This window comes from Calidris pugnax, unplaced genomic scaffold (genome assembly GCF_001431845.1).
Source record: "Calidris pugnax isolate Ruff unplaced genomic scaffold, ASM143184v1 scaffold71, whole genome shotgun sequence".
NCBI classification, from domain to species: Eukaryota; Metazoa; Chordata; class Aves; order Charadriiformes; family Scolopacidae; genus Calidris; species Calidris pugnax.
Window position 1 is genome coordinate 2,483,993 of NW_015090882.1, and position 23,192 is coordinate 2,507,184.

At 39.6% G+C, this 23,192-nt stretch overlaps 1 protein-coding gene across 7 annotated transcripts in view; it reads left to right on the forward strand.

Annotated features, from left to right (window-relative positions):
- RAMP3 (receptor (G protein-coupled) activity modifying protein 3) overlaps window positions 1-19,940 on the forward strand; it is an 86,440-nt gene extending 66,500 nt beyond the window's left edge. For all 7 annotated transcript variants that reach the window (XM_014946986.1, XM_014946988.1, XM_014946984.1 and 4 more), the window contains one exon: window positions 18,595-19,940. In XM_014946986.1, the coding sequence (XP_014802472.1) occupies window positions 18,595-18,850 (256 nt within the window). In that variant the 3' untranslated portion in view covers window positions 18,851-19,940. The remainder of the gene's footprint in view (window positions 1-18,594) is intronic.
- Window positions 19,941-23,192: the final 3,252 nt, after the last annotated feature.

Here is a 23,192-nt window from a genome sequence, read left to right on the forward strand (position 1 = left end):
ATTCTATGATTCTATGATTCCCTCCTGAATCTGGCTCCTCCCCAGGTGTTAGAGGATTGGAGTGAAGCTGGGTGAGCATTTCATTTTGGAAGCAGTGGTGGGATAATGGTTTTAGCATAGAGTTGGAACATTTTGAGAAAAGTGGTGTCAAATAAGCTGTTAATTCACAGCAAATTTTACAAGGTGAATGAACAAAGTGGCTGATATATTTGGGAGAAAGCAGACTTGCCTCAACAGATGACCGATGCTAGTGACTAAGCTCAATACCTGCATGCACCAAGTGCATTTGAACTTGGGCTGGCTGGAGGGAAGATCCTGCAAACCAATGGTGATGGTTTGGGAAGGAGTTGATCTTAGACGGATCCAAAGTTAGCATATGCATGTTTCTCCATCACTGAGAGTGGAATATTTGAGTGTAATTCTTGGCTAGCTTGCTTTTTCTGTGATGCTTTTTTTTTTTGCTACACAGAAAAGGTATGAGATTCATCTGTCCAATATACTATTTGTCCTGGACTCTCTTGTTAGTCAGTGGAAATTTAAGGTAGGTGTCTTAAAAGAGATTATATACATCATGCTACAATTCTTCCAGTGTCTCCACTGACTATAAAGTCAGCCTTATTTCTAAGCATGCAGAAGTTTGCTTTGAAATCTAACCTGACAAGAAATAGTGGCAATGCACCTCCAGATGGTGTTACTAGCTTCTCAGGGCTCTCATCTCCTTCATGGTTGGCCTTTAAAGGAGGATAGATGTTAGAAAATGCTAATGGTTTTCTTAATGAGACTGAAGGAAGAGGCAAGTGGGAAAGAAAACAGCAGATCTTAGTCTGGTTTTGCCTTTACCATGATATATTGTGAAATAATCTGAATTGGGCAGAGAAATAGAGAAATTGTAATTGATTGATTGTAATAGAGAAAAAGCAGATGAGGCATCAGAGATTGTGCATCTGTGATTTTCAGCACTGAGAAGTATTTACTAGAAATCAAAAGATGGGCTGATAATTTGGGTCTGAATTTTGGAGTACTTCCTGCTTCTCTTCACGTGTTCTAGTACAAGGACTAAAATTAAAGATGTGACACAGATTAAAGATGTGGCACAAAAAAAAAATGTGATGTGTTTGAATGCTTGCCCCAGAAACATACTGTCTCCTGTCATGAGAAGCCCAAGGAGATGAAGGGTTTTCACTAGTTTTTTTTACCATGGTAAGCAGATGATGTTTGCCTTGGTGGGTTTGTGGCAGTGTGGTATCATCAGTCTATGAGGCCTCCTCTTACTTGTATTGCAGCCACTGTCCTTTAAACCAGAGACGCTTTCCTCATATGTCTCATTTGATTATGGTGCATGTTTCACATTCATGAATAACCTGTGCAGTGCCTTCAGTGGTTAGGTCCACCCCTTAATCTTGAGCCCAAATGTATGTTGCGTGTCTTTCGGCCTGTCCTAATGTTACATGGGCCCACCGAGCTATAAATAGTTCTCACTTATGTTCCCAGCATTGGAGCAACCAGGTAGAAATTCTCTCACCTGGCTGATGGGCGAAATCTTTTTGCTTGTGTTGGAGCTTGGTTATGGTTAGGAACCATGGATAATTTTTGCATCTTTTATGACTTATCTCTCTTTCCTCACCTGTCCTGCTGCTGAGTAGGCTGCCTCTTCTGATTCTTCATCTCTCCCCCTCTCATGAGGGACTTCTTCTCCTCTTACTAGCCAAGCTGACCTCTGCTGCTTCTGTTTCTTCTTGACCACAGAAGCAACTATTACACTTGAGGATTAGGTTTAGTCTCAGTACCCATTTGTGTGGCCTCATAGCAGAAGACCTTCTTGCCCCTTTGAAGGCACTCAACAGCAGTTCAATAGACATGGTCCAGGCCCCCCAACACACCTTTAGAAATCGCTGTGTTATGTAGAAAGTGTTAGCAAGCTTGCATCAGACAACAGGAACATGAGGCACTAAGGAGGAGTGGACAAGACTGATGAGTGTTGGAAGCACAGGCCTTAATTCTTGGCAGAGTTGTTTGGAAGCTCTATTCAAAGTGCAGATGTTGAAGATCAGGATTAAGGGATAGGTACACTGACGTAGCCACTTGGCGTTTTCATGGGTTGTGAAAAGCAAACTAGAAAGGGGATGATAAACAGCCATATTAAAACATCTCTTTGAAAGCAAAACCCATGTGGTTCTGTAAAGATTCTGATATTTATTTTTATATTATTTGCATGTCATCATTGCAGGTGTGCATGTGAGAGTCTGAAATACAGCATTATCTTGAGGATCTGTGCTATCTTAGAAGAAAAACTTCAGCCTTTGAGGAGATGTGAATGCTTAGGAGGCTGCTAAAACAGGCAGTATCTGGAGTGCCTTTCTAAAGCAAGTCTTGATTTCCTGTTTTCTCTGAAGAGAGAATTGCATCCCAAGCTTTTTGCTTAACATAGTGTTGCCTCTACTGCCATCTCTGTAGCTGCTGTGATTGTACCACTGCTCACAAGGCCTTTGAAAGTAGACTGGGAAATGTTAATGTTAGAGGTCAAGCTTGGTGACAGCTTGGTTTGCAGTGATCATGCCCTTGGTGGATTTCACAGTCTTGGGGAATATGGGCCAGATGAAGTGTAGAGTCAAGTCTCCGAATTTTAGGAGAGCAAACTTTCATTTGTTTAAGGAATTAGTGGATGGGACACCCTGGGAAACTGCCCACAGGTATAAAGGAGCAGAACAGAGCTGGTAGCTCTTTAAGGACGTTTTTTTGCGCTCTCAATTCCTATGTGTTAAAAAATCAGGCAAGGAAGGCAGGATACCAGCATATCCTGGTCAAAAGAAAGTGTAAGAAGGAAATGCACAGGCAGGGATGTGTATTCTGGGAAGAATATAGGGAGGCTGCCCAGATGTGTAGGAATGTGATCAGGAAAACTAAGGCGTAGCTGGAGCTGAATTTGGCAAAGGATGTGAAGAATAATACAGGTATGTTGGTGAGAAAAGAAAGATTAAAGAAATGTTCACACACACACACACACACACACCCCCCGATAAATAAGACAGGAAAACTGATGGCAACTGACATGGACCTATTTTGTCTTTTTAATTTTTATGGGTACATTAATCATCACTGGAATCAGTCTTTTATCCCCATACATACTAGAAGAAGGTCATGTCTATCATGTGAACGAAAAAGCTGTTCTCTAGTAGCAGCTCCTTCAGCTCTCTGAAGGAGGTTTGCTTTGCTGGCAGAAGAGCTTTACTTTTTAGGTCCTGACAAGCAGAAATGTTACCTGCTCCCCATGAAAAGTGGGAGACTGTTGAATGTTAAGTGAGAGAACATGCTTCTGTAGCAATTCTGTTCCCCATTGTATGCATTGGCTGTTCCCTTTCATTAGAGATGTGTCTAACAAAATTGCGGCATCTGATATCCTGAATAAAATAACAACTCTATGTAATGTCCTTGCTGCTGAACTGAAAATTTATTGCTTGCATGCACTGAAGATATTTTCTACTGATAAAATTTTCCCATTCTAGAGACAGCAAAATAGAGCTAGAACATTATTTTTTTAAGAGAACTGTCCTTTTGAAATATGTCTTCTCCTCAAAAACCATCTTATGTCACACAGGTTTTGAAGTACTTTAGTGTTTTTACAAAATTTAGCATTCAGACCCATTCTGCTTCAGAGTACTACTCTTGTGAATTTATTAAGCTGATTTTTTGGGGAAGTGTGTTTTTTGTTTGTTTTTCTTAAAGAAGAATCCCTGCTGAACAGTATTGAATTGTTCGGTGTAATGCCCTTGTATCAAGATAACTGTCCTCAATTAGGGTGTTTGAGGCAATTAAATTCTCTGGGCCACTGAGCTATCTTCTGCTTTTGTACAATTTCTCCATTCAGCACACTGTTGTATTTTTTTTTCTCTACCGACTATTTGCAAGCAAATACCTGTTTGTGCATGGATGGCCCACAGCCACCTTTTACGGCATTTCAACTGAGAGGTGAAGAGCAACGCTGAGCAGGAAATCAGTGTCGAATGGCAAAGTTCATTTGTGATTGGGGTGGTGGTATTTGAAGGTGCAGTGTCACCAGCCAGTTTGGAAACTTGACACAACTGAGGTTTTCTATACACAAGCAGTGCTTTGTGCAGTCAGAATACTCCAGGAAGGAAAACAACTATTTTGTAACAATAAATTCAAAATTTAGCCTTCCTGGACATTGTTCCGAGCCCTTTAATTTTGTTATCTCTGACTCAGCTTACTTGAAGATATCAAGGAACATGTCAGCCTCCCTTTCCCTCGGTTGTTGGATTCATTGACATTCAGCTTTATTTTTCTTGAAAGAAGCTGAAGTGTCGGTAGAAATTTTGGAACAAAGAAGCTCAGTAATCCTGTACAAATGTTGCTATGGCATTCCTTAGACTTCCAGTGATATTGCCTAGAATATAAATGGGATACAACTTGATCAACAAGGGCACTTACCATTTGTCTAGATGCTGTGGGTCTTGCTATTCTTTGTTTCCCAGATGTGCTGAAAACATGACTGACTTTGCAGAAGCATAACATTGCTAATGTTTACTAATAAGTCATGATGTTCACTATTGGCTACAGTTCTGCAAGTGAGATCCCCATTCTTCAAATGAGAGCAAACAAGTTTTCTTCTCATTTATATGCTTTATTGCTTTTGGAGTTGAGTAGGGACCTGTGCCTTGAGTTTCAGAAAAAAAGGAGTCTTGTGGTGGACGTGTCCACACGAAAGCTCCAGCCCTGGCTGCAGTGTAATTTCAGGTCAGCTGCATTCCTTTAAAACCAGGTAGATTGGAAGCGATACTGGTCCACTCCACAGGAAAATGGAGCTGAGCAAAACTGTCTGCAAAAATGAGCTTATTCTGAGGTAAGGCTAAACTGTTTCTAATGTTCAGGCTGGCTAATTGAAAGTTACTGTGGTACAATTGTATTACACTGCATTGGTTTCATGGTTTACTGATCTACAGATTGAATTAGCATCTTTCTATTTGTGGTTCATTTACCGTAGGAATAAAGGTTATGGACTAATGTTGTATAAGGGAAATTACTGTTTTAGAAATACCTAAGTTTTTTTCCGGGGAATAATTAGTAAAAAATTATTATCTTGCTGCTTGGCCAGATTAATACAGTTCAGTCCCTTGCCACTTAATGGTATTGAACATAAGAGTTTTTTGACAACATTATGTAGGCTGTTTAGAGGGAGGCTTTTTTTACTGCCGTTCCCACTTGAACACCACCTGCTTTATCTGGGTCTGGAAGCAATGATTTAAATAGCAATAAAACATTACTTTTGAGGAATTCCGTTCTAGGTCTGTGGTTTAGCTGTAACTTTGGGGTTTTTTTGTTGTTGAATTTGAAGGTTAGTATTTTTCAGTTTGTTCAGTGATTTGGCTGGAGAAGGAACTCTGTTCCTACAGGAAGACTATGTTTCATTAGACTGAAGTTTAGCAGAACATTGCTGCAGCTTAGCAATGGCCACTCCCACATATATTTGCCAGTAAAGCAGTTAATGTCCCGGCTTACGCAGATTTTCATCTGCATTTTGAAATGTATTCATTCTCAAAGGGTTAGGAGCTAGTTCATTGCTGCAGAGTTTGATGGAAAGGAGCACTTTTTTTTTTTTTTTTTTTTGCAAATCCGCGGGAGTTTTGCTGGGGACTGCAATGTTAGGGAAGGTATCTTTGTGGTTTTTGTATGAATTTGCTTTGCTGTTGAGAATTAGTTATTCAAGAGAATTGACTAACCAGGGCACCAGACAAACTGCAAACTCTGCTGCTGCTCATGCAGGTTTCTGTCTTTTAAGCTGCTCCCATGCATTGTTTTGCTTACTATAAAGCTAGCAGCACAGTATATCTTTCCAAAAGCACAGTTTGCTTCTGTGTTGTGGGGAAAAAAAAAAAGCCAATAGCACTTGGAGAGAGAAGGAAACATTGTCCGTTGGTAACACCCACCACAGCAGCACTTCATATAATCTCAGGACAAACAGATCTTGTAGAACAGATCTTGTGAGAAGTCTGACATGTTCTGAAAGTACAGAGCAACCTAGCTAACCGTGAGCAAGTACAAAACCTGCTTTTTGTCTGTCAAGGACCATGTTTCCTTTTTGCAGTACCTGCAGAGGTGATGAGTGGTCACAGATGAGTTGATGGTGATGAGATTCCAAAGGTGACAGCGAGCATGGTGCACGAGTATTGCCAAGAACAAAAATTTACCTCTCACTAGGGAGTAAACTATTACCAGGTGTCTGTGCATTTTTCTTTATTTAAAACTGGAATCATTGCCCTGAGTTTATTCCAAAAGATCAGCTTCTTTAGGGCACATAAATGCTATTGGTCTCTTAAGAACATTCCCATTTCCATGTATATAAGGAACACTGAGATTTCTTTTTGTGTAGCTGAGTTGAACTCAAGTGTCTGGTCTATTGTTAAATGGCATTATTTATTTCCTGACTTACTCTTTTCAGCTATAAAATTTACATTTTCCCAGACATCAAAGATCTTTGACAAGATCATCATTTTAATGAGAAACTGTGGAAGAGAGAAACAGTGGGTAGGAAAATTTAGTTTAAAGTAGTTAGAAAAGTATTGTGGATTCTTGAATCTGTTTTATCTCCTCACCTTTATGGACTCATTTGCAGCGTGTCTTAAAAGTATGGTTTCAAGTTATCAGGATATGCAAGCCTACATAACATTAATTTCTTTCAGTGAGCTTTGCAGGATCTGTGCAGAACTTAAAATTGGCAAGCCATTTGTTGAATGTGGACAGGGGTTTTATCTTCGGATGAAAAATACAAAGCAAGATGAAAGCAAAATGTAATGATTCCCACCCCCATTTTGTGTCTGATTTCTGGTATTGTGGTGTAGTTCACTTGCTGTGCAATGCTCCAGAAGCTTTCTCTTCTGGTAGCCTGTTATTAGAGCTCTCCTAAAGTGTCTTGGGGGGGTCTCATCTGGCCTGTGTGCTGAGGTTTGCTTTAGAAAGGGAGAAGGGAGGTAGGTAACTGCAGAATTAGTTTCGTTATTACAGCTCTCCTAAAGTGTCTTGGGGGTCTCATCTGGCCTGTGTGCTGAGGTTTGCTTTAGAAAGGGAGAAGGGAGGTAGGTAACTGCAGAATTAGTTTGTAACTGAGTTCCCCTTAAACTGGGAACTGTGTTACAATCTTCAGTAATATAAATAAAATTGAAATTTACATCAAACCTTGCATGAACCTCTTGCACATGCAAGGTACAGGGTGTCTTTTATACTTTGAACTGAAGATGGTAGTTCATATATTCTTTATTTGCAAATGTACAGGATCTCAGGCGCTCATGGATCTCCTTCAGGTTGTTGCAATTTTGTGTATATTGCTGAGATGTTACTTTGTGATTGGTTTCCTGTCCCTGAGTTGAGTGTGGACAACATTTTCCTTCCCTTTGTCCATCAGTGAGGTGCAGAGCAAAGAGCAGAAAGAAGTCCAGGGCATTCTTCCATTTCTTCTCTGTTGGGTTTTGGTAGACCTGGTGCTCAGCTGTCCAAGTAGGCCCTGAAGACTGAGCTTTTCTGGAGCTCCACTTTCTATAAAAGACAGACATTTTATGGCCCGGTTTCCTAATAAATTAATTCATATGTAGGCATGTTATGCCTGGAGATTCACAAGGAGAGGGTTGTTTTCAGTACCTGAGTTGCAGGATAAGAACCAGAGTCCTCGTAAGCAGTGTGGGTTGTGTCTAGAGCATGGTCCTGAGCCCAGGAGACCCTTTCTGTATTCCCAGCTCTGCCATGAACTACTCTGCTGTGGGCATATTGTGATTCCATACTATGGTTGAGTTTTCTCACCTAGGAGACAATGAGGATGTTTGCTTACATTGCAAGTTAATGAATGAAAGGTATTAGGTGTCACATAAGCATTATTAGCATTTTGTTTTTCCTATATCTGTTAGTGAGAAATACAAACCACTAAAATGTTTGCATGTAGAAGTCAGTGTCTGAAATAGCAGTCTTGGGTGGGGTTTTTTTGTGTTAACATCCCTTATTTAGAAATCAGTTTTATTTTAGCTAGCATTTCATAACTGCTCTCTGACTTTGAAACCAAAACTATGCAGTCATCCATACTGGTTTTATTTGTTTATTCATTTGTCAGTGGTCTCTCACTGTCACGGCAGGGATACTTACTTGTGTGAGTTTTTTGAGTACAGATGTTGTGAAGGGATACGGAAAATTTGCCGCATTTGTTTAGCTCTTTTATAGCAGAAATTGTAAAGGGAAGGCTTTCCTCGCTTTGCTTAACCTGCTATGCACAGTTTGAGCAGCACAGCAAACCGGACGGAGAATGAGGAGCAGATAGCTACCGTGGGCTTCGTTTTGACACTTAGAAGACAATCAATCAGATAATACAGGTGTTATTACTTGGGAAGTTATCTGACATCTAAACTGGATGCTAGCTATTTGTGTACGACACGCATGGTTGCTATTAAAGTAGTCACTACAGACCATATTTTATTACACAGTATTTTTGTGAGGTTGGGCAATGCTACTTTAGCCTCATTTTACAGACAGACAAATGAGGAACAGAGATGTCTAACTGATGAGAACATGCAGATTGACTTGGCAAGGCCTCTTCTTCATGAACATCTGCAGGGCAAACCACCAAGGGTTCCTTGTGGTCCTCCAGTGTCATGCTGTACGGCGTGGTGATTCAGAAACCAATTTGAGAAGAGTGCATATCGTGGTGCTGGAGCAGGAGGAATACAGCAGTGTGTAGAAACCTTGTCAGCTGTGCCAAGTTAAACCACCCTTGCTTTTTGTTATACCACCTGAAATCCCAAATAGTTTTGGAATGATTTGTAGCTAAAACTCAGCTACAGAGACTTTACTAGTCACCAAAAGAAGAGGGAAGAAAAAAGATTTACATACAGCTCCCAGGGAATTAGTGTGTGCCCGGTCATCTATTTTCTACTCACTACAAAATAACATGCATGATTGCAGGGGCTTTTAGTGACTCTCTAGGAATTTTACTAGTTTTAAACATCAGTCTCTAAACAATTGCTGTAGATCTCATAATGGCTTATGTCCCTCCAGACCCATACTACACACTTAAGTTCTGCTCATAAAATAGAATTAAGCACAAAACAACCCTTCACACAAAACAGAAGAAACAGAAAAGTGAGAAAATACATTGGAATTACTGTTATCTTCATTAGCTACAATATCATAGTTTTCTAAAATGAAAGGTACAACATAGTAAAAGGTACATTGTTGATTAACTGTCTTTCTTGTCTACATACTGTCCTCATTCTGTTTTCGAATACCGGGGGTTTTTGGGGTTAAGCTTTCTTGTCAAGTTTGGGAATTGGAGGCATCTTTTTTAGCTCACAGCACGAAAGTCTGTTTTAAAAATTTATTCGCTTTCTTTCAGCTTTCAGTGAATAACAAATGGTCTTTCCTCCTTGCCGTCCTCTCTGATTTTCATCATATGTCAGTGTTACTACAATAGCTGCTGGTGTCGCACCTGAGCAAAGAGCAGGCATCAGACTTCCTAAAACAGCACCAAATCCTCTGTCCTGTTGGCAGTGTTACATGTTAAGCTCATCCTGAATTGAGGTAGCACGGTTGCTGCTGCAAACCTGGGAACATCTGTTTACTAAGGAACTGCTTAACAAGCAACATCACTTGTTGGGGAGGGACTCTTTGCCAGGAGGTGTAATGATAGGACAAGGGGAAATGGTTTTAAATTGGAAGAAAAAAGATTCAGATTAGATCTCAGGAAGAAATTTTTTACTATGAGGGTGGTGAGACACTGGAACAGGTTGCCCAGAGAAGCTGTGGCTGCCCCATCCCTGGAGGTGTTCAAGGCCAGGCTGGATGGGGCTTGGAGCAACCTGGGCTGGTGGGAGGTGTCCCTGCCCAGGGCAGGGGGGTCGGAACTCCATGATCTTTAAGGTCCCTTCCAACTCTAACCATTCTATGGTTCTATGATTATCACTGTGTCTCAGGAGCTGATGCAGAAATGAGCCGTGGTTGTAACTGTGGTCTCTATCAGCTGCTCGGTCATCAAAGCTGTAATTCAAGTCAACTTTAGAAACTGAGCAGTGATAATTTAAAGGCAGTGAGTCACAGATGACCGTATTCTTATGCTAAAGAAGTGTAAAATTGTAAGCCAGAAATGCAAAGCATCAAATGTGTGTGTGTTCATTAATATAGCAGCTTAATATCATAGAATCATAGAAGATTAATGTAGTACTTTCTATTGCTCATTGAAGATGGGTATTAGGTATACAAACTGCTGCTTACATCTACAATAGTTCTTGCTGTATCTTGGGGAAATTAACAATTTAGCAATAGTTGTATATTTTAGGGTTTTCAGTTAGGTTTATTCAACGATTTTTCATTTTCCACACAGCTGTTGATGTGAAGCCAAGGGCGTGTTTTGTAATTATTTCAAAGGACACCAGAATGTGTTTATTATTTTCAACCCAAGTGAGTAAATCTGTCAAAATGACCATTATTTAGTGGCATGAGAGTAAACTATACTTTATAATTTTGTCATTAAATCAGCAAGGGTTTTTTTTTACTTTCTCCACCCCCCACGTTAATTTCCTTCCTTGTGTTCTTTATTGCATTATTTTTTTCTGGCTGAATTCTGTAATAGAGATGCACAATAGCAGATCTGATCTGAATAGGGAGATGGAAGTGTGTCTGTCAGAATAGTCTTCTTGACAGAAGATACGTGATTAAAGGAATGGTGAGATACAGCCACAAATCTGTTTGGAGAGATGTTGAATGAAAAAGCTGAGAAATATTCCACCATATTTGTAGCCTCACATCTGCTTATAAAATTAAAGCCTTCCTTTTAACATGACGGGAAACCTCAGGAGATAATAATCTTAAGGTTTGGATCCTTATTTGAAGTTCATCCAGACTCTTACACCCTTAAATTCTATAAAATCTGGCTGGATATCATACAAGAATAGTTTTGGGTTTGTTTTTTTTTGGGATTTTTTTTTTGTTTTTTTTTGGTTTTTTTTGGTTTTTTTTTGTTGAGGTTTTTTAGTACTCCCTGCCTCCACTTCATCTGGAAATGCTGTAAGAAGAGTCTTTCTTATCATATGATAGTTATTATTATTACAACATCTCGTATTCTAGACTGGCTGGAGGTTACAAGGATGGTCATTCACTTTGAATTCCACTTTAATGTATCACTATGTAAAAAGAAATATCTTGCTTGAACCATCTGTGGGAAAAAAAGAGGTTTAAAACATCTTTATTTATTAAAATATGCCGCATAAATTGTAGTATCCTGTAACAGTGACTGTAGATTCTTGTCCAGTATTGTAGAGTAGCAGAAGAAGTGAGTGTCCCTGGAGTATTTATTACATGATTTATATTGACTCGTTTACACTAGGGAGAATTTTCCTTGTATTTTCTGTATAGTTAGTGGACTCAAAATAACAAAAATTAACTCATAATGTATGTACCATACTGAACCCTTCCGTAATTATATCACTAACCACGAAGCTGATTTATGTAAAATAGGATAGTGAAAGTCTGATGATTGATTTGGTTTTTTTTTTAATTCCTTAACCATCTCATTAAGCAATGGCAAAACATCCCTGCCTACATGTGTGCAGAATGTCTCTGGGGTGTTCTGTCTATGAGTGTTGGAGAAGTGGCAAAAGTCTGGGGTTTGTTTTTGTTTGGGATTTTTTTGTTGTTGTTTTTTGGTTTTTTTTGTTGGGTTTGTTTTTGTTTGGGATTTTTTTTGTTGTTGTTGTTTTTGGTTTTTTTTGGTTTTTTTTTGTTGAGGTTTTTTAGTACTCCCTGCCTCCACTTCATCTGGAAATGCTGTAAGAAGAGTCTTTCTTATCATATGATAGTTATTATTATTACAACATCTCGTATTCTAGACTGGCTGGAGGTTACAAGGATGGTCATTCACTTTGAATTCCACTTTAATGTATCACTATGTAAAAAGAAATATCTTGCTTGAACCATCTGTGGGAAAAAAAGAGGTTTAAAACATCTTTATTTATTAAAATATGCCGCATAAATTGTAGTATCCTGTAACAGTGACTGTAGATTCTTGTCCAGTATTGTAGAGTAGCAGAAGAAGTGAGTGTCCCTGGAGTATTTATTACATGATTTATATTGACTCGTTTACACTAGGGAGAATTTTCCTTGTATTTTCTGTATAGTTAGTGGACTCAAAATAACAAAAATTAACTCATAATGTATGTACCATACTGAACCCTTCCGTAATTATATCACTAACCACGAAGCTGATTTATGTAAAATAGGATAGTGAAAGTCTGATGATTGATTTGGTTTTTTTTTTAATTCCTTAACCATCTCATTAAGCAATGGCAAAACATCCCTGCCTACATGTGTGCAGAATGTCTCTGGGGTGTTCTGTCTATGAGTGTTGGAGAAGTGGCAAAAGTCTCTTACTGGAACTGCCAGTGAGTCCACTGGCTGCAGCCAGGGAATGCCTGGAAAAGTTTGACTTCAGTAACATGATGGATGGTACTCAGCTTTTTGAGAATTGTCTGGCATTTTTTTGAAGGTGAATGAGCTGTGATACATCCAGCTGTTTATTTAAATAGTTTGAGTGGGTGCTCCATGAAACATTGTCCCACTAAGACACATGTGTGCACTAGCGTCTCTGATAATGCCAGCCCATTGTTCAGGTTCTTGGTTATATGTGAATATAAATAAACACATTTTCTCATGTGTAAAATAATTCAAAAAATAATTTTTTCACAGTTTTTACAAAAACTAACCACATGATTGTTATTATCTGTTTTAGTGGAAATATAAAGTACAGGAAAAAAAGTGTTCCTGCTCTGAAAATAAAGTATTGTTCTAGAATATTGAAAATTGTCTTTTAAGACAAATGTGTTACAGCTCAAAGATGGCTCCAAGGAGGAATTAACTATTTTTAGTATTCTCTGAAAGCGAGTATTTTCAATAATATTCAGTACGACCAAGTAGCTGGTTCCTCAATAAAATTTACAATGTTTCTCCCGAGCATATCAGGGGAAAGCGTATCTTTATATGAATTTTGTTGCTTAGGCTATGCTTAGTTTTTGTTTTTCAGTACTGGCTTACTGAACTGAGTTGAAACATAACTTTTCTGAGTATTAAATAACTAGAGTCCTTGTAGTTAGCCTGAATGAGATGAAAATGTCACTCAGCACAGAGAACAATGATCAGCCCCACCTCCTTATAATACAAGAGGCGAAGCGGCTTGTGCTTCATTACTGCTCTCCAATTACTTGTCCTGGGAGTAAGTAGAAAATGCCGTTTCCCGTTCTTTTCTTTCATGAAGTCTGTAATTTTTATGCATATGTGTTGAAGCACCTCTAGTCAGAGGCCAAGGCATCTTGGTGATAAGCATTTTATTATACAGAATGGAAAGGTTTCCTGCTTTAGCCTTTGCGGCTTGAATAAAGAGAATTGCATAAGGCATAGGAGAAATAAGCATAGGAAGATCAAACTGGAATTAAATATCTATTAACCCATACCTCTGTCTTAAAAAAAGCCCAACAATTTGCAAAAACATCCATGCCACAGTAATGAGGGTTAGGTTTTTTAGTACTTCCTGCCTCCACTTCATCTGGAAATGCTGTAAGAAGAGTCTTTCTTATCATATGATAGTTATTATTATTACAACATCTCGTATTCTAGACTGGCTGGAGGTTACAAGGATGGTCATTCACTTTGAATTCCACTTTAATGTATCACTATGTAAAAAGAAATATCTTGCTTGAACCATCTGTGGAAAAAAAGAGGTTTAAAACATCTTTATTTATTAAAATATGCCGCATAAATTGTAGTATCCTGTAACAGTGACTGTAGATTCTTGTCCAGTATTGTAGAGTAGCAGAAGAAGTGAGTGTCCCTGGAGTATTTATTACATGATTTATATTGACTCGTTTACACTAGGGAGAATTTTCCTTGTATTTTCTGTATAGTTAGTGGACTCAAAATAACAAAAATTAACTCATAATGTATGTACCATACTGAACCCTTCCGTAATTATATCACTAACCACGAAGCTGATTTATGTAAAATAGGATAGTGAAAGTCTGATGATTGATTTGGTTTTTTTTTTAATTCCTTAACCATCTCATTAAGCAATGGCAAAACATCCCTGCCTACATGTGTGCAGAATGTCTCTGGGGTGTTCTGTCTATGAGTGTTGGAGAAGTGGCAAAAGTCTCTTACTGGAACTGCCAGTGAGTCCACTGGCTGCAGCCAGGGAATGCCTGGAAAAGTTTGACTTCAGTAACATGATGGATGGTACTCAGCTTTTTGAGAATTGTCTGGCATTTTTTTGAAGGTGAATGAGCTGTGATACATCCAGCTGTTTATTTAAATAGTTTGAGTGGGTGCTCCATGAAACATTGTCCCACTAAGACACATGTGTGCACTAGCGTCTCTGATAATGCCAGCCCATTGTTCAGGTTCTTGGTTATATGTGAATATAAATAAACACATTTTCTCATGGGTAAAATAATTCAAAAAATAATTTTTTCACAGTTTTTACAAAAACTAACCACATGATTGTTATTATCTGTTTTAGTGGAAATATAAAGTACAGGAAAAAAAGTGTTCCTGCTCTGAAAATAAAGTATTGTTCTAGAATATTGAAAATTGTCTTTTAAGACAAATGTGTTACAGCTCAAAGATGGCTCCAAGGAGGAATTAACTATTTTTAGTATTCTCTGAAAGCGAGTATTTTCAATAATATTCAGTACGACCAAGTAGCTGGTTCCTCAATAAAATTTACAATGTTTCTCCCGAGCATATCAGGGGAAAGCGTATCTTTATATGAATTTTGTTGCTTAGGCTATGCTTAGTTTTTGTTTTTCAGTACTGGCTTACTGAACTGAGTTGAAACATAACTTTTCTGAGTATTAAATAACTAGAGTCCTTGTAGTTAGCCTGAATGAGATGAAAATGTCACTCAGCACAGAGAACAATGATCAGCCCCACCTCCTTATAATACAAGAGGCGAAGCGGCTTGTGCTTCATTACTGCTCTCCAATTACTTGTCCTGGGAGTAAGTAGAAAATGCCGTTTCCCGTTCTTTTCTTTCATGAAGTCTGTAATTTTTATGCATATGTGTTGAAGCACCTCTAGTCAGAGGCCAAGGCATCTTGGTGATAAGCATTTTATTATACAGAATGGAAAGGTTTCCTGCTTTAGCCTTTGCGGCTTGAATAAAGAGAATTGCATAAGGCATAGGAGAAATAAGCATAGGAAGATCAAACTGGAATTAAATATCTATTAACCCATACCTCTGTCTTAAAAAAAGCCCAACAATTTGCAAAAACATCCATGCCACAGTAATGAGGGTTCAGTTGTTCCCATCTGAGGCAGCTGTTACACAGTACCATGCGGGGGGAAGGAGGTGATGTGAACTTTCTGTTGCAGTGCATAAACTCTAAATTACTAAATTACATAAATAATTAGGTGAATCAAGCTTTACCGACAGGCATGTGATTCTCAAGAAGCTGAGATTTTTTTCTTATCTACATTCTCACAATTGTGTGAAAAAACAATTTTAGTGCAGGGAGCTTTTGTTGAGAGAGAGGGTATTAAGAGAAAATTCTAAGGAATTCAAACTATTAAGATAACACTTTCATTCTGTTTTGGCTGTTAGGGATTCAGTCTTTCAAATACAATGTAACTTGAAATGCAGAATTTGTGGGAAGTGTTTTTGTTTACAACATCTAACGTGTATGAAAAAATTCTACAGAATTCTTGGAAAAACAGTGAACTTTCAATAGGATCTTATAACCACCCAGCAAAAAAAAGGGAGTAAGTAGAAAATGCCGTTTCCCGTTCTTTTCTTTCATGAAGTCTGTAATTTTTATGCATATGCTTCAACACGAAGCACCTCTAGTCAGAGGCCAAGGCATCTTGGTGATAAGCATTTTATTATACAGAATGGAAAGGTTTCCTGCTTTAGCCTTTGCGGCTTGAATAAAGAGAATTGCATAAGGCATAGGAGAAATAAGCATAGGAAGATCAAACTGGAATTAAATATCTATTAACCCATACCTCTGTCTTAAAAAAAGCCCAACAATTTGCAAAAACATCCATGCCACAGTAATGAGGGTTCAGTTGTTCCCATCTGAGGCAGCTGTTACACAGTACCATGCGGGGGGAAGGAGGTGATGTGAACTTTCTGTTGCAGTGCATAAACTCTAAATTACTAAATTACATAAATAATTAGGTGAATCAAGCTTTACCGACAGGCATGTGATTCTCAAGAAGCTGAGATTTTTTTCTTATCTACATTCTCACAATTGTGTGAAAAAACAATTTTAGTGCAGGGAGCTTTTGTTGAGAGAGAGGGTATTAAGAGAAAATTCTAAGGAATTCAAACTATTAAGATAACACTTTCATTCTGTTTTGGCTGTTAGGGATTCAGTCTTTCAAATACAATGTAACTTGAAATGCAGAATTTGTGGGAAGTGTTTTTGTTTACAACATCTAACGTGTATGAAAAAATTCTACAGAATTCTTGGAAAAACAGTGAACTTTCAATAGGATCTTATAACCACCCAGCAAAAAAAAGGAAACAAAATAAAAAGGAAAGGTTTTACATCGTTAAATTTTTCAGTTTAGGGTATTTTTATGTGAAGTCTGCTCAACACTTCATGTTGGTTTTGTTATCCTGCATGAACAGATTGGGCAAATTGCGGTGGCTGTGGTAGCAGGGAGCTGAAGCAACCATTGATGGGGCTTGCTTGCTCGCTAGAACATGGCACAGAGTGGAGCTGGAGCAGAGCCTGATGCTCTCTGGAGCCCTGCCTGGTGTCTGTGCTGACCTGTCTGGGCAACTGGATGCTAGCTGTGCTGTCCCTGCGTTGTAGTCTGTCAAACCTTGTAGGCATGTCTTCATACGTATTACTCTTCAGGTCCTCTGGGACTGTCTCTCCCATATTCAGCTGGACAGCTTCTAATTTAATTCAAGGCCACGAAGGTTGGATGCTACCAGGTCGCATGGAAGAATGGCACTATTAAAATAACAAACAGCTAATATTTGTATCTTATTTTTAGCTTATTTCCTGTTGTTGCCCTGCAGCTGCTGAGGTTGTCACAAAAGCTTCCTTTCTAGTTGCTTTCGTTAACATATACATTGTGCATATGTGCCTTTGCTCGCCAGAGCATCTGGGTGTGGACTTGTCAAATCATCGAGTGTATTTGCTTATAAATAAAATGGTATCAACTCAAACTCCCGGACAATAAGAAGTGTGAGGAGGTGTCAGAAGGCTCTTTTTGTGAGGCTTTTTCTTCTTCTGTGAACGTGGACCTGAGATGCTCTGCAGCCTGGATTCCCACCTATGTGCTTGCAGCTTGACAGACAGGCCATAGAGAGTGGACTTCATTCTTCACCCAAATGCTGAGTGTCTCTCCTCCAGTACTTCACAGCAAAGGATTGAGTCAGCATTAGTCCCCTGTGGTACTTAATGTCAGAATGAGTAATTCATGAGGAGTTACCTTATTTATATGTCCTGAAAGGGAGGGTAGGGCCTTCAGATAATAACGCAGGATGCTATCCCTTGAGATGTCATGTGGTCTCTTGCTCTCTCCTTTCTATTTTTAATTTCCCTTTGAAGCGAGCTTATTGAGTCACACAGAACTGAGAGAAATATTTAAAAATGCCACAGACAATAATTCAGCTTCCTTATTTCTTGACCTATTTATGTACTGACCAGACATTCTTTGTCTTCTTCATTTCCGATCTTCTCCCCCATTTTCCATTCACTTCCTGAGTTTCTTTGGCTTATGATAACACCACGATCCCCATCCAATTACTCATTTAAGCTTATTGTTTCCTTTTTTTTTTTTCCTGTGAGGTAGGCAATTCTCATAAATACGTTATCCCTGGAGAGGTAAATTTCAGCACATGCTGTGTTGAAATCAAGTGTTGGGCATTACAAGGGGTTCCCAGTCTTTCGTGAGCATTGCGAACATGTGTAATTAGGAATTTAGTTTTTTTCCTGCTGAGCATTTGCTGGAGCTGGGAACAAGGTAAAGATTGTCAAAAGCTAACTTTATCTGTTTTTATTTTCCCATTATCTTCTCACTGCCTGAGGGTACGACAGAACTGAAATTGTTACACAGTAATGCCTGTTGTGACTTGGTCCCATTGTCACGTCATCATTTTTACCACAACATTATATTCAATGTTAGATGAGTCATGAATTATCCATATTTTGCTCAAAATGTCCTGTTATTGGCACATTTGTGTGTACGTTTTTTAAAGATACTGTAAATGTCTCTACTGAGGGGGTTCTAATTCTACTGAAGTGGCATTAGGAGGCTACAGTAACAGCACCCAAATGACAGGATTTTGAACACTCTCCATCCAGGGTCTTAGGATTTCACATGAAATCTCCCACTTGTTATGAGTTCATGTGAGTCAGTTCTCCTTCTGGCTCACTGTGTTGTATTTGGTACCCACAGCTGCCATTAAAGGTTCTTCAGTAGAGTAGCTACATGATACTCACAGTCTTATAGATTCCATATGGCACTCTGTGTAGCTTTCTCTAAGTTGTAATATGCATATGTGTTCTATTTTAACTTCTCTTAATTTTCTTCTTCTCCTAGGTATTACGACAACTTTACTCAGTGCACAGAACGTGAAGCCAACAACGCAAGTTGCTTTTGGCCAAACCCCCTCGCAGAAGGCTTTATCACTGGAATTCATAAACAGTTCTTTTCAAACTGTACTTCAGAAAAGGTTCACTGGGAAGATCCACCAGATGAAATTCTCATAACTCTGATCTTGATTCCAGTCATGTTGACATGTGCCATGATAACACTGGTAGTATGGTGCAGCAAGAGGAGTGATATCCTGGTGTAAGTTGTTCTTGTGCGCTTTCTTTTTCTCTATTTCCTTCTTCCGGACGAAGACAGAAACTCAACATAAAGATTTCAGATCTGCCAAAATGGAACCTGTGAGATACTGAGACAGAGACAATGCTCCTTTGAACAAAGAGCTGCTTGCTGCTGCTGCCAAAAGTCACTGTTTCTCAGCTTGGCCATTGGTATTGCTGGTGCAAAGCTCTCTACTTCCTTTGGATCTTATTGTCATGGAATTCACAGGCAGCTTCCAGAAACAGGAGAGCCCGCAGGCAAGTGGACCTGTTAGCTGCAAAAGGGGTAAGGTTACTTTCCCATGGTTAAGGCTGGTTGGTAAACTAAGTTTTGCAAAACTACAAGTAGGTGTATGTACACATGGTGTAAGATTGACTGCGGGGCAGATGATATCTCTTGAGGTTTTGTGCAGGACACTTGAGTTTTTCTTCTTGTGTCTTGGATAGATCACTGGCAAAGGAACTGAACATGGATGTAACCAACTGACAGCTTTTCCTGGAAGCTAGTCAAAGACATTATCAAGAACTGGAAGTTTTGTTCTGGCAGAGGAACAATTTATGTGTCCAGTGACTATCCCCACGGCAAAAATATCACGCCAAGTTATAAAATACTTTATAAAACTCCTTTAAGCATGGCTACTTGGAATTGTATGGCTTGCAAACAAACTCTGGGAAGATATACAGGTCTTATTTTACAGAGCTGGAAAATGTGAGATGAAATTGGTTGATTAGAAATATACTAAGGAGTAATGAAGAAATTTTCATATGCCAGACTCTTTATAGTTATTATTCTTGATGACTTGTGTTCACTATATACTCCCCACTCTAACTTCAATTTGTGCAGGTGATATCCTACAAATAAATATAAGGGTGTTACGTTGATTGAGGTGCCTTTAAGAGTATAATTTTGTACATAAACAATTCTTTGTCCTGTGAAGAGTGGGGGAACTAAAGTATGAACAACAACGCTTGGAACAGACATAGGAGAAAAGACAAAACATTCTACACAGAAATCTTATTCTATAAAGCTATTCCTATGTAACAATTTTAAATAAAGATCACATGCCCAAAATAAAAGAACTTATGTGTTTGTATTGTCAACCTTCCTTTTCTGTCATTTCACAAAATGCCTTTCTGTTGAATGTTCATTTTATATTGAGTGAGCAACATCCATTACAAATGGCTCTTCAGTTTTCCATACCTTATGCACACAAATAAAATACAGGTTGAATTGCCAAGTAATGGTGTGTCATACCTCTGCAAATTATATTTTCTCCTTTAAGATTCTGGCCCAGTGTTTGAGATTTGAATCTGTGTGCATGAGTATCATTTCCAGGCTTGAATCAAATCAGAAGTGTGCCCTTTACTAGAATTGTTTATATGTAGATAGATAAAGAACACCTGTAGTGGTTTGTTTTCACATCCTTTCACAAGAGTTGAAGGCACTGGCTTTTTTTTTTCGTTACCCTAATATTAGAATGATTCATTTTCTAAGATGTTTCCTGTGTGTTTTTCCAAAGATACTTTTTGTTCTCTAGAGGCTAGCAAAAAATTGCTCTTTGTAAAAGAGGAATGACATATGAACTAAGGATTTTGATTTAGTTTTCTACTTAACTATTATTTTCTGCATTAAAATGTTTTAGTCCACCAAAACTAGTGTGAAGTTAAAAAAAAAAAAAACAAAAACAAACCCAATCATTTGATCCAAAAGATTGTTTGGTTAAGGATTTTTTTTTGTGGCCAAACCCAAATAATTTTGTTTTCTGCGTGGAGTTTTATTCTAATCCTCATTTAACTTTAAAATTCAGCAAACTTCAAAGCAAGTTTCAAAATTTTAGTTTGGAAACCACATAGCAAACATTTTTTGTGTTCAAAAACATGTTCATTTCAATCGAATTGCCATATTTGGTGCAAATTCTTGACCAATTCTGGCTCGTTTGAAACTGCGTTCACTTGCTCAACAGGTCATCTGAGAGATATCACCAGTTTAATTCATTATAAAATAGATTGGTCTGTGTACAAAATGGAGAAGAAACTGTCACCTTGATGACATCATATTACTAAATGTGTATTGTGGTCTTTAAACAAATGCTGTCTTTAAACAGATATAAAATCCAGTGTGAATTTTTCAAATGGTCCAAGAAATGCAAGATTGAAAGAATAGTGGATTTTCCTTCATGTGCTGTGGGGGCGAGGGAAGGATTGTGTTGCTGCTGTGTGCTTTGGATGTGAAAATTTGGTCTTTTTTAGAGTGTCTTCCCCATCCAAACTGTGATGTTTGACTTTTTTTTTTTTACTTGATAGAAGGGGAGAGAAGTTGAAACAGTGCATGGGAAATGACGCTGGTAATTTAATGCATCCTCAGTGGTTAAATCTGGAGAAACATTTATAGTGTTTTAAGGAAAAAAGGAACCTCAAATGTCCAGGTTTTAACAGCTGTGTACATTAAAAGGGAACCAGAATGGTAACTGTTGGATCTTTTGACATAACTTGTACTATGTGTTAGTGAGAGTTAGTGGTTATTTTCTACTGCCTGGAGCTTGCTACCTTTCCCCTAAAGCCTGTTTCCATTGCCAAGAAAATCACATCTGGGACCAGGAATCTGGCTCATTTTGTAATTGTGATTTAATTCTATGTTACAACAGATTCTCAGAGGAAAATAGACAGAGATTCGAATAGAAAGCAAATAACTGGCTCAAAATCCTTCTTACAATTGGAACAGTGATTGATCTCAAGTAATGGCAAGGCCAGAAGACATGTGGCAGGCTTGCTAAGCAGCTGCCTGACATTGCGTAATTGCTGTGAGTTGTGGGATTTTTTGTTTTCATTCAAGAATAACTGGAAAAGTGTATATTTCCATGGGGTATAAAAGCTTCATCAAAGACCTTCACAAAAGACGACGATGACTAGCAGCAGTAACGCAAAGGCCGAGAGGGCTGCCATCACTTTCAAGAAAGATATCAAGGCTGAAGACCAAAGGAAGAAAAGAGTTTTTGAAGTGCAAGGAAAAAGATGGTCAAGAACAAAAAAGCACTTGGGACTTCTTTCCAAGAGGACAACCTCACCATAAACAGGGTAGCAGCAGATGTCCCTTGGTGCATTGGTAAGGAACAGTGAGGAAATCCTGCGTGTTCTCTACGTCTCTGGGAAGTCCATGCAGAGGGAACCAGAAGCCTTTCTTTCACCTCCAGCATCCCCACAACCAAAGGAATGTATTGGGTGTAAATGCTCTTCTTCACACAGTCTGAACGTCCAGATGAATTTACAGGGAGACCCAGGAGCTGTGCCCTGGCATGGCCACCAAGGGCAGGGACAGCCCCCGGGCACAGGGACTGCCTCGGGGCCAGCACCCCAAAGGCTTCCTCCGAGGGATGGGTGGAGGGGCAGCAGGAGGGGCTGCACAGGGAGGACCCCATCACCCCCATGTCACAGTGTCACCAACCGGCAACGCAGATGTCACAATGCCCTGGGGGGATAAAAGGGAGCATCCTCCTGTGTCCTGCTGACAGAGCTGGCCTGAGGACAGCCTGGAGACATCTGAGAGTAAGTCCTTGAGGAGCTGGTGGAATTAGTTTGAGGGGGCTGAGGGAGGAAGGCCAGAGGCTGAACAAGACTCCTGGAGGTTCTCTGTTGCAAGGCCAGCTCCCACAGGGGCCATGTTCAAAGTGCATCTAATGGACAGGGATCCTGTCTCAGCCTCTGAGGAACAGATGCCAGCTCCATAGGAGATGAGAAGTATCACCGACCTCTGGAGGTCCCAGAGGTTCCCAGGCCTTTTCAGCTGGATAATCAGTGGCAAGACCAAGAGAATGCCTTCTTGAGGAGCACCTCAGAGCTTGTTGTTCTCATCCCCTATGGAGCAAGGGGTAGCAGTGGTAAGAAATAGGATGCAGAGATGTTGCCAGGGGTCCCAGTGCTTTGGAGGCACCCACTGGTGTCCTGCCAGGCACAGGGAGAATGCTTGCTCCCAAGGGGAATCAAGGTAGGGGCCTTTGGCAACTCTGGGAAGCCCCTGAGATGGCTCCAGGCTGAGGGAGAACAGGGCTTGGGCATCTCTGGGGAGGCAGGACCAGCGGGTGGGACCAGGAGGCAGGTCTCGCTCACATGCTCAGGGAACAGCCGATCGCCAGCCCCAGCTGGGGTCAGGAAGGAATTTTCCCCAGGGGCACATTGGCACTGCTCCCCGGGGGTTTTTTGCCTTCCTCTGCAGCATCGAGCATGACCACTTGTCAGGGCTCCTCCGCTCCCTTTTGCCTGCAGGCTTCCTGCCTGCTGCTCCTGCACCACCAAGGTGGCCTCTCCTGCCCCGCAGCTGGGGGGAGGAAGGCT